Source organism: Pseudorca crassidens, chromosome 7 (genome assembly GCF_039906515.1).
Source record: "Pseudorca crassidens isolate mPseCra1 chromosome 7, mPseCra1.hap1, whole genome shotgun sequence".
NCBI lineage: Eukaryota > Metazoa > Chordata > Mammalia > Artiodactyla > Delphinidae > Pseudorca > Pseudorca crassidens.
In genome coordinates this window covers 6,116,698-6,131,137 of record NC_090302.1, presented here as the reverse complement: position 1 = coordinate 6,131,137, position 14,440 = coordinate 6,116,698, and the positions used below count along the sequence as shown (strand labels likewise).

The following is a 14,440-nucleotide window of genomic DNA, read 5'->3' as shown; positions in this document are numbered from 1 at the left end:
CATAAACAGGAAATTCCCCTCGAACCTCTCCATGTTTTCATCTTGGCGCCACACGGAGCCATCTGGCTGCTCTCGCCTCAGCGGGGAGGCTGCTGCTAATTACACCACAGGCACGGGGCACACGGCAGCGCTCTCCCCGCTTCCTCCCACCTCCCCCCTGCCCCTGACATCCTTCCCGGGGCTGCAGCCCCCAAACCCCAAGGAGCCTTGGGAATGTGGAGAGAGAGCGCCCCGGGGCGTGGGGCGGGGGCGGTGCAGAAGGGCTGCCCCGCAACCTCTAGACCTCTAGGTCCTGTTTGGTCTGCCCCAGGCCCCATACCTTTTTCCTATATCTGGTCCGAGTGGGGTTTGCTCTGTGCCAGGTCTGGGCTAGGTTCTGGGGATACAAAGGCAAATAAGATGGCTGGGGATGTGTCCTCTTAGGGCCCGCAGGTGACAGGTGGTCACAAGCCGGTGCGGTGAGGGTTGTGATGGGGAGGGCTCTGCAGGCCTCAGCTTGACCATTTATAAGATGGACTTTCCATTCGTTCCGTTTCCTCCTTTGTGGTATAGCGAGCAGCCTTCCCTCTCTAGGAAATGACCTGGGGGTCATCATGAGAAAGACAAGATGCCTACATTTATTGTTGAGAATTATTTCCACTTTTGGAAGTTTCTTTCATTATTTTTTTTTAATCCCAGAATCTCCCACTTCCTATCCTTTTAAGGGCTTGGTGAGGGAGGAAGCAACTTCTCTAAAGTTCTTAGAAGACCTAGAAGGCAACCTCTGAGATAAAGGAATTCCAGAGCAGCCTTTTCAAATATGAAGAAATTGGGGTTCAGAGACGTTGTCTGCCCTGCGTGGGCTGGCTCAGCACGTCTGTAGCAGAATTGGACCTCAGATCCAGAACTCTGGTGCTCAGCCTAGACCTCTTTTTGCTGTCCCATGCGTGCCTGCTTGGCTAGTCGAGGTTTGCAGCAAAGTCCCCTGAGGGAACCGTGTCCCTGCACCAAGTGTGACTCAGTGTGTATGTTTCAGCCTCAAACTGATTTGGCTCGTGTTTGGTGGGTGTCAACGTTATTTAACTTAAAAAAAAAATTGTGGATGAGAAAAGCCAAGCCAGGGGAGGGGAGCCACACAGGGGAAATGTTTCCTTGTCACTGAGACAAGAAAGCATCTGTGTTGTTTTTTCCTTTTTTCTTCCACTTTGGAAGATTAAGGGACCTACTTAGGGCTGCCCAGCTGATTGGGGGCTGGGGGGCGAAACACAGACATGTTGAGGGGGCGTGGTTTTTACTAGCAGCAGGGCTGTTTATCGAGCACTTACTATGTCCCAGGGACCATGGGCTTTGTGTGCACCATGTCACTCCATACGTGCCGTCTCCTGTGATCCCAGGTGAGGGCACCGGGGCTCAGGGAGACGGAGTCCTTGGCCCAAGGTCAGCCTTCAAGAGGCCGAATGGCGGTGGATGCAGGGGTCACTTGCTGTCAAAGCCCTGTTCCCATCTGCTCCGCCGGGCTGCTTCTCAGGGCAGGGGCACTTCCCTGTGTCCTGGGGCAGTACTCCCAAGGAGTGGTCCCCCTGAGGACCTTGGTAAGACCCCGATTCCAGCCTCCCCCCACAGATCAGAGTCTCTGGACGGGGCCTGGGAATCTGTATGTTTCACATATAGCTGGAGGATTCTGATAAGAAGCCCTGCTCTACAAGGGGGAATGATGGACTCTACCTGTGAGAGCTGATGGTGTGTGAGCCTGTGGCGCCGGAGTCCTGCTCCTGTGCGTGGGGACACATACATCAGTGTGCAGAGGACTCTGGTGGTGAAAGAAAGAAAGAACGAAGGAAGGAAAGAAGAGAGGGAGGGAGGAAAGGAAAACCTGAATGTTTAAATGCCCACCAAAAGGAGAACAAATTAATCCAATTGTGGTACGATCACACAACAGACTACTGTACAGCAGTGAAGAGTGAATGAATTAGACCCACGCACACACACGTGGTACCATTTCTATAAGAGTTTTAAACGATGCAAAACTGCATTGCGTATCGTTATGGATACACTGTCGTCACCATGATAACAGCTGACCTTTGCTGAGTACGTCTGTTCCAGGCACTGTGCTGTGAATTAGGTCTTTCCGTTCTCCGGACAGCCCTATGAGGGCTAAGTACCACTGTTGTCTCTTTTTTCCAAAAGGAGACAACCGAGGCACAGAAAGGTTAAGTGACTTACCCAGTGTCACACAGCAAGCACATGGCAGAACAGCGTCGGACCTAGTTGTCCCAGCCCAGTGCCTGGGCTCTAGAGACCACTGCCTGGTATATCACTCACAACTGTCCTCAGAGAACTTGCGCCAGGTGCCTGCTGGAAGCTCAGGGCAAACTGGACGAAGGGTTTGCTGGGTAGGGGGATTACAAGCCCACTTTACATATGGGGAGACGGAAAACCAGCAGAGCACAGCTAGTTCCCCGTGGTTGTCCAGAGAGTGAATTGCCAGCAATGTTGACCTGTTTAATAAGTGCACGTCCAGCACTTGGCCTGCACCTGCTTGGGAGATGGGGGCTATTGTCATCCCCGTTTTGCAGAGGAGGAATCTGAGACTCAGCAGAGCGGGGAGTGGAGACCGGGACTGGAGCCCAGCTGTACCCTGATGAGCATAGGCGGGGGAGGGGCTGGCCCTTGGAGGTTACCACCCCCACTCCCCGCCCCCGTGCCAGCTGCTTGCACTTGGGGCCCTGCTGTGGCCACTGGCCGCAGCTGCCCACTCAGTTCTACGGGGGCAGGGACTGCACGGAGCCAGCACATGTGGGCTGGTGACATCATATCTGCAGAGGCCCCCTCGGGTCCAGCCCAGCTGCAGGAGCCTGGCTGGGGGTCCCAGATCCCTGTGGGATGGGGGCCGGGTGACTTCAGCAAGGTGGGCCAGGTTGGGGAGCGCAGCGATGGGGGACCTCTACAACTTCCTCCTGAGGGCCCAATACAACGCCGGACAACAGGACACTGAAAAGCCCTGGGTTCAGAGCATGGCCAGACCTGGCACTTAGACGCAGAGGGTCTCTGGGCTGCAGCTTCTCCCTGGAAGCCATTGAGGGGGCCTCCAAATGAGGCCTCATCCCCACTCTCAGGGCAGGGTCGAGGGACGGTAGGCATGTGCATTAGAGGAGGAAGAGTTACTGGCGACTAGGTACCAGGCCCTGGGCTGAGCCCACGTGGAATCTGTTCACCAGCCTCGGCCACAGAACTTCTTAATATGCCCATTTTACAGATGAGGAAATGGAGGCTCCAAGAGGTGAAGGGACTTGCTTCATCCAGCTGGGAAGGGTTCAAAGTTAAACCCAGCCAGCGGACTCCTAGCCTAGTGCTCTTTGTCTGTTACGCAAGTTGGAGGGGACATGGCCTTGGCCTGGTGGTTTGGGGGAAGTGGAGGCAGGGCAGGGGGAGGAGTGAAGGGTGGGTGGCGGACACTGCCTCAGTCCTGGCAGGCTGCCTGGAGGAGGCAGCTGGTTCAAGTTGGGTCTTGGGCCTTTCCGGCAGAGGTGGGGTCGGTTGGGGTCTTACCAGTGCCCCTCACTCCCACAGGCATTGCCTCCTCCCATCAGGCTCCCTGCATCTGGCCCAGGCCCAGTTGAGTGACAGCGGCCTCTACGAATGCACAGCCAGTAACCCTGCGGGGTCCGCTGCTCGGTACTACATCCTCAGGGTGCAAGGTAAGGTCCTGGCTGGCAGCCTCTGTCTCACACCGTTCCCCCCAACCCCCATCTTCCTTAGGCCTCTCGTGCCCCTCCCCCATCTCCACGCCAGGCTCTGTCACCTCTTCATGGTCCTCCAGTGTTTCTTCCATCAACTCTATTTCCTGTCTTTTTCAAGCCTTATCTCTCCTCCTCACCCCCCTTCTTCCCCTCTCCTGAACCCCTTGGTTGAGCCCGGAGAGTCTGTTCAGAGGCCCCCTGAGAGCAAAGGGCAGGGCCCCGTGGCGTTGGAGACTTGGGCGTTGGAGACTTGGGCGTTGGGAGGGGGACCCGCGGAGGGAGTTCTGGTTCCTGGCTCAGGTGGGGGCCCAGGAGTGCATGTTCACCTGGGTGTCCAGGTTCCATTCACAGAAGCCACCCAGTGGAGTCACTCCACCAAAGAGGCGGGGACCTTGTCATCTCCAGGAGCACGGGGATGAGTTGTCTGAGACAGGGGTCCTCTGACTGCAGCCCTCAGCCACTACTGACCTACATGCCGTTTTCATGTGGCCCACGAGTGAAGAATGATGTCTACATTTTTAAACGATTGGGGGAAAAAAGGCAAATAATGTGACATATGAAAATGATATGGAGTTCAGGTTTCAGTGTCCGTAAATACGAGCTCTGCTGGAGTGCCACCACACACGTTCGGTTACGTAGCGTCCGTGGCTGCTTTCACGCCGTAATGGCAGAGTTGGGTAGTTGAGACAGAGACCATCTGGTCTGCAAAACCTTTTCAGAAAAATCCCTTTCCAGAAAAAGCCAACCCCTGATCTAAGCTGACTCCCCATTTTACAGGTGGACAGGCTGAGGTTCAGAGAGGGAGGGGCTCAAAGCTTCGCTCTGAGTTTGCGTGAGCATGGGAGAGAAACAGAGAAGCAGGAAGCAGGGTGATGAGCAGGGCCTCAGAGTCGGCAGAGCTGGGTTCGAATGCTGACTCTGTCACGGACTGGCTGTGTGACCTTAGGCCAGCTGGTTGGCTTCTCTGAGCCTTGGATTCTTCTTCTATAAAGTGGAGGTAATAACGCCTGTCCCATAGTTGTCAGAAAGGGTATTGATGACATCAGGCACTCAGCACGGTGGAAACTGCTGTTGTTTTCAGCAAGTGTTTTTAGGGGGGTAGTGGGCAGGGCATGTACACCCTCGTGCTCCTAGACAGTGAGGCTCTGGGCTCCGGGTGGGGGAGCTGATCTCTGCCCAGGGGCCAGCTTCCATAGATGGTCTTATCTTTGGGCTCCTACTCTGAAGCTGGGAAGGGAATGGGTGTCCTCAGCTTCCCCCGAGGGCCCAGGACACTTGTCCTCGTCTCTGAGAATTCTCCCAGGCTCATCCAGTCTGGCCCCACGGAAGCCACCTGGATTCCTGGTCACACAGACCCAGCCTTGGGGCCGGTCCAGCTCCTATGAGCCGACGCAGTGGGTGACTCTGGTCGAGTCACACAACCTTTCTGAGCCTCAGTTTCTGCATCTGCAAAATGGACATAGCATCACCCACCCCATAGGAGGCACCAACTGGGATGGAGGATGGGAAAGTTGCTTGAAAAACACAAATGCAGAAGAAACAATACCCACCATCCTCCCCAAGCCAGGAAAGGGAAAGAGTGAGCTGGGAACCCTGAGAGTGAGTCTAGCCGCAGTGTTTTAGGCGCCGCTGTGGAGCAGGCTCCCTGCTGGCTGCTCTAGTCCTGCATCTCATTCCATCCCAGGGCTTCTTTGTGAGGAGGGGAAACCGAGGCTCCAGCCAGTGCGGGGTCCTGTGGCCGAGAGGGACAGGGCTGGGATTTGAGCCTCCCCTTCTGTACATGCTGCCCCCTGGGCTGAGTCAGTCCCGCCGCCCCCTGGGCCTCGATGTCCCCATCCAGCACTGAGCTGGTGTTTCGGTGGTTCTCAAATGGTGCTGGGTGCAAGCCTGGGGGTAGGGATGGGGGTGGGGGCTGGGGGGAGAGTAAGCTGAGCACGGAGGAGCGACTTTTTTTGTGTGTGTGGTACGTGGGCCTCTCACTGTTGTGGCCTCTCCCGTTGTGGAGCACAGGCTCCGGACGTGCAGGCTCAGCGGCCATAGCTCACGGGCCCAGCCGCTCCGCGGCATGTGGGATCTTCCCGGACCGGGGCACGAACCCGTGTCCCCTGCATCGGCAGGCGGACTCTCAACCACTGCACCACCAGGGAAGCCCGAGGAGCGATTTTTTGATGGCAACACGTGTGTTCAAGGGAAAGGCTGATTCTACTCTTGCAGGGGGGGTCCACACGGGATGTCCTACTGTCAATCGCCCCCCACAATGACGATTTCTGCTGGTTGGCGACGGCCAGGGGTGTGGGGAGCCCTGCAGCAGGCCGGGCCCTCTCTGTAAGTCTGGGCTCTTGTGACTCCCCCCACCCAGGGCCCCTGCCTTGACAGCCCTCCCCGTGGCCCTGTCAGTGCCCCCCCAGGTGCAGCCAGGCCCGCGGCTCCTGAAGGCACTGGTGGGGGAGGCTCTGGACCTGAACTGCGCGGCCGAGGGCAACCCGGAGCCCCAGCTGACCTGGTCCAAAGATGGGGTGGCCCTGCGGGGCGGGGGGCCCAATGGCTCCGTCCACTTCATGGCCATCCGAACCTCGGACGCTGGGACGTACCGCTGTGAGGCCTCCAGCAGCGCTGGGGTGGATGCCTGGGAGCTGGAGCTCAGGGTGCTGGGTGAGTCTCCCCTGAACCCCAGAGCTTACCTCCCCACTCCTTCCCCAGCAGCAGCTTGGGCTTCTGAGCTGCTGGACCCCTTCCTTCCGCCCAGCCCCCAAAGCTGTGTCGGGCCGCTTTTGCCAGCCCAGGGGGGGCCTCCGTCCTCGGGGTGGGGTGCAGGCGCCGTGACGTGGTGATCGAAGAGCAACGGGCCAGCTCCTCCCACTTTCCCGCTGGACAGCCATCGGCCAGTCATTTACACTCTCTGACCCTGTAACATGGGTCCAGTAACATGTGAGGGGTCAGTGAGAGAATGCGTGTGAAGTGCCCGGTGCATAGAAAGTTCTGGATCCCTGGTGCTAGCATTTTCACTATGATGAATTTGAAACACACTCAGAGAAGGCAGGGCAGGACGATCCTGAGCTCAGCCCCCCAGCCCGCGGGGTCGTGCGTGGCACTGTTCCGTGGGCCACCCTGCAGGGGGTGAGCTGGTGCCACGGCCCTGACTCTCCCCGAGGCTGCGGGCTGGAACGCGGGGCTTGTACCCCCTTATTCCAGCTGGGGTTCTGGATGGGAATGCCCCCTCCACCAGCCCTGGGCTCCTGGTCGGGGGAGCACCAGGCCTTGGGTTTGGGTGTGTGACTGTGGCCGCGTTACCTTCCACCAGAGCCGCCGTACTGGGGGGCCGATGAGACCAGTGGCCTGCTGGAGAGGGTAGCAGGAGAGAACGCCAGCTTGCCGTGCCCTGCCAGAGGTGAGGCTGGGCCCTGGGCCCTGGGCTGGGAGGGGGAGAAAACCCACCCATGTTTCAGCGCCCTCGGTCACTGTGGGCAGTGCGTGTGGGTGTGGAGGCTTGTGGGGTCCCCGCTCCTGTCCAGGACCATGCCAGGAACTTCATCCCATCAGCAGCCCTATAGGATGGGTGTTAGCATTAGCTCTTTTTTTTTTTATTAGGGGCAATTTAGGCCCAGAGCGGTTAAGAGGGTTGCCTGAGGTCACAGCCAGAAGGTGATGTAACTCAGGGAGTATAATCTGCTTTAACCCCAGCCCCGAGTGCCCGTTAAATCCTGGGCCCCTCTGCGCCTGGGGATTGTAACAGCTGGGGCTGAGGAAGGCCCCAGGGTCCTAGGATCGGTGCTTGATGGCCCCTGCCTCTCCCCAAGCCCCAGGCTTTCTCACAGGGCATGGCTTCACGCAGTCCTGGGCAAACCAGTCCTTTGGGACCCCCTTTGGGCTACAGCACAGTGTGGGATTGAGATAGCCACCCGGTGCCGGGCAGTTCACACCTCCTTTCTGAGCCTCAGTTTTCTCAGCTGTCCAGTGGGGTCACACCTGTCCCTCCACACAGGCCCAGTGGGCCCAGTGGACGGCAGGAAGTTTAGGCCCCAGCACCGTGCCTGGCACATAGTAGGAGCTTGCGGAAACGTGTTGAATGGATTCTACTGTTCTGTGAAATCTCCCTGCGGCACCCGGTGGATCCCACTGGCTGCCAGAGTCGCTTCTGGCTGTGGGTCAAAATGGCCAAAATGTCTCCCCCGTGCATAGATGGTGCTCTCTAGAAGGGCAGGTGTCTGGGTGTCTAAGAAGCAAGTGGTAGCTTACAAAAAGCCTGGCAGGAGCCAGGAGAGCTGGCTGTAGGCTGCACTGCACCTCCTCATGCCACGGGATCCAGGGAAGCCCTTGGAATGGGACAGAGCTAGGGCCAGGTAGGAGGCAGGTGGGAGCAGACCACCTGGAGGGGCCATCGTCCCGCTCTTGACCAGGGCGCCACCTTGTGTCAGTATCTGGTAACAGCAAGGAACCTGTAGGGCCCTCCCGGGACGTGGGAGGTAGGAGGTGGGACCACCAGCCCCGGCCTCCTGCCCTGATACCCCACAGTCGCTCACAACCCCAGCATCAACCCTGGTCAGCCAGGGGCCTGTCCTCTGAGCCTGGCTTCAGCCAAGTCAGCATAAGCCAGGTCCCCTCCATCACAACTGCCTGTCCCCGCCCCGCGTCCCACCCCACCCCCCTTGGCCTTCTCTCTTTCAAGCAGGTGGCTGCCCGGTGGGCAGTGTTGGGCACTGGTATTCACCAGCCATGTGACCTTGGGCTCGGAGGGCTCTGAGGGAGAAAGGAGAAAGCCTGGAGCACAGAGGGCGTGACCCATGGGAGCCCTGGTACCTGCAGTGGGTGGCGCTACCCGCCTCCTCCTCGTGGGGTGGGACAGAGGCCAGGATTTTGGACATTGCTCCTCTCTTGGTCTCTGTAAAATGGGAGTGGAGGCAAGATGAGGGGTTTTTCAGCAATAGCCCTGAGTCCCTGGAGTCTTCCCATCACAGAGCAGTGGTGCAGTTCTGTGTGGTTAGAGCTCATTTAGGAGTTAGATGTTTGCATTAAAAAAAAAAAAAAAAGCTTCCAGGGTTCAAAACTCAATACCCCTCAGGGCTGGCAGCTCTGAAGTCCTGGTCTCTGGGTGGCGGGAGCACGGGCTGGGGCCTTTGGGAAAAGATGAGGAACCGGGAGGGGCATGTGTGTGTCTGTGGGCTGTATGTGTGTGTGTTGTGTGTGTGTGTTCACACATGTGTCTCCATGCTGGGGAGCAGCTGGGACACTCCAGCAGGCATCCTGGGCAGACACAGAGGAAACGGCAGAGGGTTCTATGAGAAAACAGACACAGAGGATTGAGTAGCCCAAAGATCGCAGAGCATGGGTGGCCCTCCTTTTCCCTCAGGGCCAGCGGGCAGAGCCCCCAGCACTTAAGCAGGAGCAGTCAGTACAGGGTGGGGGGGGGCAGGGGCCCTCCCGAACGAGACGACACCCCGGATGCCCCGGATGTGCCGCATCTTGATCGCAGCCCCATTCCCCCCAGATGGGGTGTCCCCCCCTCCAAAGGTGAGGATAAAAGAGCAAGTGAGGCAGAGAGAACGTGCTTACAGAGAGCCCCGAGCTGCCGGGGGGCCGGCAGATCAAGTGGGGGTGTGGTGCGTGATAACTGGTATTTAACAACGATTATGACCCCGATGGGGGGGACGGAAGGGCTGCAGGCTGCCTGCCCTTGTCCTGAGATCACTCAGCAAGTCTGCAGAGTTGGGGCTCACGTGACCCAGGCCCCGCTGCGACCACTGGGCGCCGTGCCTCGTGGGCACGTGTGCTGCTTGGAGTGCTGGGTCATTCCTTCAACACCGATCTGAGGACCTACTGTGTGCCCTGGCCCAGTGGGGCAGCTGTTCATCCCGCACCCACCGTGCGCCGGGCCGTGTGAGCCGACAGCCTGGTGGCAGAGCCAGACACTGCACAGTCCGACGTGAGGAGTGTCGGAGAAGGGCCTCCAGGGGGACTGCGGCGCTCACGGTGGGGCTAGGGGTGTGTGGCCAGCGGTGTCCGCCTCATGCCTGTGAGGGGAAGCACAGGCCCGGTCCACCTGGGGCCTCCACCGTTTATGCGCGGATCCGATGGGACAATATGGGTACTGAGCACGGCGGGCTCATTCATTCAGGTAGCACCTGCTGTGTGCCAGGCGCTGGGCTTGCAGCTGGGGGTGCAGCAGGGAACAAAGCAAAGACTTCGGACCTTGTGGGGGGAGACAGACAATAGGCCAAAAAAAAAAAAGCCTAAAAAAGTGCATCTTATGTACATCAGAAAGTTGGAGATGGCAGGCAAAAGAGAAAACACAGGGCAGGTGAGGGGGTTGGGAGTGCAGATGAGGTGGGGCCTCTGCGAGGGGAACCAGAAAAGGCTCTGGCCCCTGTGCCTGTGGCCCTCGGGCCGCTGGGAGGCCACGTGGACACACAGCACTGGGTGGGGAGGTGGCAGGTGTGTGAGCACCTGCTGCTCCTCTAGCCTGGGGGGCAAGGAGGTACCTGAGACCTCCTCCCCACCCCGAGGGTCAGCATCACTTGCATGGGGGTGGGGGCAGTGTGGGTGTGGACAGGGAAGGGGACAGGTTTTCATGCTGATGACTCTGTGCCCTCTCAGGGACGCCCAAGCCGCAGATCACGTGGCGGAAGGGCCCGTCCTCGGAGCCCCTGCGTGGCCGGCCGGGCCTGGCAGTGCTGGATGAAGGCTCTCTGTTTCTGGCCTCGGTCTCTCCCACCGACGGTGGAGTCTACGAGTGTCAGGCCACCAACGAGGCGGGCTCTGCATCCAGGAGAGCCAGGCTGGTCGTCCATGGTGAGCAGGGACCCCAGAGCTGGGGAACGGCTTGTACACACCTCCCAGTGGTACGCATGGATGCCTGGGTGGGGCAGCGCCAGCTCCCCAGCCTGAGAGCTCACCGCAGGGGAGGCCACAGGTCCCTGCCCCCCCGACCCCGTGCTTGTTGGGGAGGGCTTGAGGGTGTTAGGAAAGTGGCAGGTTGCATGGGCGTCCCCTTCCCCAGAGAGACCCCCACGGAGACAGTGGGGGGAGAAGAGCCTGGGACTCCACAAATGGCTCTGAAATGGCCTAGTGAATTTATTTTAGAAAGCTCACTGAGGGCAGATGAGAGTCCCAGAGCCCACCTCCCACTGAAGCTGCTGAAACTACCCAAGGTTCCTGTTCTTCCCTGCAGCAGGAAGAGCTTCCCACAGCTCCCGCCCCTGGTGCTGTGTGCAGGGGGAGGGGAGCGCTTCTCCTCAACACGGGCTCATGGAGGGGGTGGGAGAAGCAGTTTTATGGTTCCCGGGAAGTTTGTTTCAAAGACATACCTAGGCCCCATCTTCAGAGATTCTGACTCGGGGCGGGGGAGGGTACCCCCCTAGGTGACCATGACAGCAGTTTGGGTGTACAGCCAGATGGATCCCCGGGGGTCCCGCATCTTACAAAGCTGGATGTCAGAGCCCGTAGACAGTTCCTGGGCACGACCAGCGCGAGGTCCCAGGGCGAGGCCGCTGTGGCCATTCCCAGGTCCACGTGGCTCCTGATGGCCACATCAGGGGCTGGGGCGGGCATCCTGGAACCCCAGGATCTGGGGAAGGGCGGGAGTTGGGGCTGCCCGTCCAGGTGGGGAAGAATGCCCCAGGAGGGGTCCGGGTGGCCGTGGCTGTCCTGGGAGGGGGCAGCTCCTCTGCTTCTCTTTGCTCCCAAGTGCCCCCCAGCATCCGGGAGAACGGGCACAGGGCCAACGTGTCAGGCATGGCCGGGCAGTCCCTGACGCTGGAGTGTGACGCAAATGGCTTTCCAGCCCCCGAGATCACATGGCTCAAGGATGGGCAGCAGGTGGGTGTCCCCTGGGGTGGATGGGCTGTGGGTGGGACTTGGATAGGGTACAGACCTTCTGGATGGGTTCCTGCATGTGCCAGGTGTGGCGGGGAGGTGTGACAAGTGGCAGTTGTCTTTGGGGATGCACTGGGACTCAGGGCCATGGAAGACCGTGGGCCCACGATGAAGCCTGAGGGGCTGCCTGGTGGAGAGGGCACAGCACCGTTATGGGAATCAGAAACCCTGGGTTCCGGTCACCAACCAGCTCCCTGGGCCTCAGTTTCCTCATTGCTGATGGGGGATGCGGGGTAGCCAGACCCCACTCACGAGCTCCCTCTGCCCTCTTCTGCCCAGATCCCCGAGGTGGGCAGCCACCGCCTCCTGGACGGGGCCCGGGCCCTCTACTTTCCCAGGATCCAGGAGGGCGATTCTGGCCTCTACTCCTGCAGGGCCGAGAACCAGGCTGGGACTGCGCAGAGGGACTTCGATCTCCTTGTGCTCAGTGAGTGAGGCTGAGCCCTCCCAGCTCCCAAGTGTGTCTGGCCCTGCAACCCCTCCCCTTTTAGGTGGGGCGGGGGAGGGAAACTACCGGCTGGGAGCCGGGGGCATAGAGGGGCGCATGGCAGACCTGGTCCCTGTCTTCACATAACTATGGGGGCAGACATTAGACAATCACATCATTAGCCTTGTAATTACATTATGCATCATGTATGTGCATTACGTGCTACGAAAGGGCGCTGCCGGCAGCTGAGGACGCGCAGAGCAGGGGCCGATCCAGCCAGGGGTTTGGGGAGCTTCCCATGAGGGCCGGGTAGGAGAGGGGAAGGGTGACCAGGCAGGGGTCCTGCACATGCAAAGGCCCTGCAGCAGGCGGGGCTTGTAGGGGTTGAGGATTTTTCTCCCCCCACCCTTTCTCGCCCCCAGTCCCACCTTCCGTGCTTGGAGCCGAGGCCCCTCAGGAGGTGCTGGGCCTGGCTGGTGTAGGGGTGGAGCTGGAGTGCCAGACCTCGGGGGTCCCCACGCCCCAGATGGAATGGACCAAGGATGGGCAGTGAGTGACCCCCGACGGGTAGTGTTGGGGTGGAGCCTCGGCCTGGGCTGGTGGAGAGGGCCTCTGGGGAGAGGGAACTCCGCAGGGTTAGAGCTCGGCAGGCCTTGCAGGAGCCAGCCAGGGCCCAGGCAGGGGGCGGTGTGGGGCACATCCACCCCCCAGCCTGAGATCGCCCAGGCGAGGCCCTGCTTTCAAATGGCAGGGTTTTCTCATCACTTAGCCAGCCTTCCTTTCATTTCTAAAACTTTTTCAAAGGTGTCTTTTAAGGTATTTTAAATTTTAAGGAATCAATATGATGTTTACCATTCCAAAGTGCACAGTTCAGCACGCTGTGTTCAGTACTAAACACAAGTGCATCCACAGTGTTGCACATCCGTCGCCTCTATCTGGTTCCAGAACATTTCATCACCCCCACAGGAGGCCCTATACCCATTAGCACTCACTGCTCTGTTCCTCCCTCGCCCCAGCCCCTGGCAACCACTAACCTCCGTCTCTGTGAATGTCCCTGTATTTCATATAGATTTCATGCAGTCATACGTGTGTAGTCTTTCGTGTCTGGCTTCTTTCACCTAGCGCACAGTTTTCAAGGTTTTTTCATGTTGTAGCAGGTTTCAGTACTTCATGCCTTTTCATGGCTGAATAATATTCCATTGTAGGGATGAACCACTTTTTGTTTATCTGTTTATCCATTGATGGGCACTTGGGTTGTCGGTACCTATCAGCGACTGTGAATCTTCCAGGTTTCCGTTTCCCAAGCAGCAGGCTCCCCTCTGTGTAGCCTGCCCCTGCCAGCTGGCCTTACTGACAATCTTGACCATCTTTCCAGACCTGTCCTTCCGGGGGACCCTCGAATCCAGCTGCAGGAGGACGGCCAGGTTCTCAGAATCACCACCAGTCACCTGGGGGATGAAGGGTGGTACCAGTGCGTGGCCTTCAGCCCAGCCGGCCAGCAGGCCAAGGACTTTCAGCTCAGAATCCACTGTGAGCCCAGCCCCTTCCCGGCCCCCACCACGGGCTACCCACTGCATGGAGGGAAGACGAGGGCACAAACGGGGGCCTATGAGGAGCGAGCACTGCGGGGGCGGCGGGGTGGGGTGGACTGGGAAGAATAGAGGGAATCTGGCCCAATGTTTCCCAAATCCCACTGTCCCCATCTGAGCTTCACAAGTTTTCCTATTCCTGATACCACTCAGGATGATTGTTTAAATCAAGTCACTTTTCTTTACACCGAAACTCATTTATGTAAAAGGATGCGTAACACATCAAAGGGAAGTAGGAACCAGGGCTGCTTGGCCTTCGTGGGAGGAAGCTGTGAAAACAAATGCAACCAAAGAGGGATTTTGGAAACCCTTAGGCGTGAGCTGCCTGCATGTGGTAAAAAGGGCAGAGTAGAAAGTTCTAGAAAGGTTACGAACATAGTCGCACCAAACGCACCAAACAACCGTTTCGTTTGTCGTAATCAGGCAGGAAGGAGATTTGGGGAGGGTGTAGCTGTTCTGTTACGAGATGCATGCCCACGTGCCCTGAGGGTCAGCTTAGGTACCACCCATGGTGTGTGACCTGCCCCGTAGGAACCCCGGATCCAGTTCGGCCCCTCGTGTTACAGATGGGGGCACTGAGCCCCAGAGAGGGGAAGTGACCTATGCAGGTCATACAGCGAGTCAGAGGCAAAGTGGGGTCCGGAGGCTGACCTGTGGCCCCTCCCCCCCTTTCTGCGCCCCTTGTGATGGCCGGGCTTGCCCCCCACGTCAGCGTGTCCCTGGCCGGTATCTCCTGTCTGTCCCCAGAGCCCCCCACCCCTCCTCCCACCCCTGCAGTAGAAGCCTGTGACATGTGCGGTGCTTGTGGCCCACAGACAGGTGCATGGGGCTGCAAG

General features: G+C 58.9%; 1 protein-coding gene across 2 annotated transcripts in view; it reads left to right on the top strand.

Annotated features, from left to right (window-relative positions):
• HMCN2 (hemicentin 2) overlaps positions 1–14,440 on the top strand; it is a 150,928-nt gene that overhangs the window by 65,824 nt on the left and 70,664 nt on the right. For both annotated transcript variants that reach the window (XM_067742953.1, XM_067742952.1), the window contains exons 23-30: positions 3,550–3,677; positions 6,117–6,371; positions 7,021–7,107; positions 10,311–10,505; positions 11,401–11,531; positions 11,868–12,015; positions 12,438–12,564; positions 13,391–13,545. In XM_067742953.1, the coding sequence (XP_067599054.1) occupies positions 3,550–3,677; positions 6,117–6,371; positions 7,021–7,107; positions 10,311–10,505; positions 11,401–11,531; positions 11,868–12,015; positions 12,438–12,564; positions 13,391–13,545 (1,226 nt within the window). The remainder of the gene's footprint in view (positions 1–3,549; positions 3,678–6,116; positions 6,372–7,020; positions 7,108–10,310; positions 10,506–11,400; positions 11,532–11,867; positions 12,016–12,437; positions 12,565–13,390; positions 13,546–14,440) is intronic.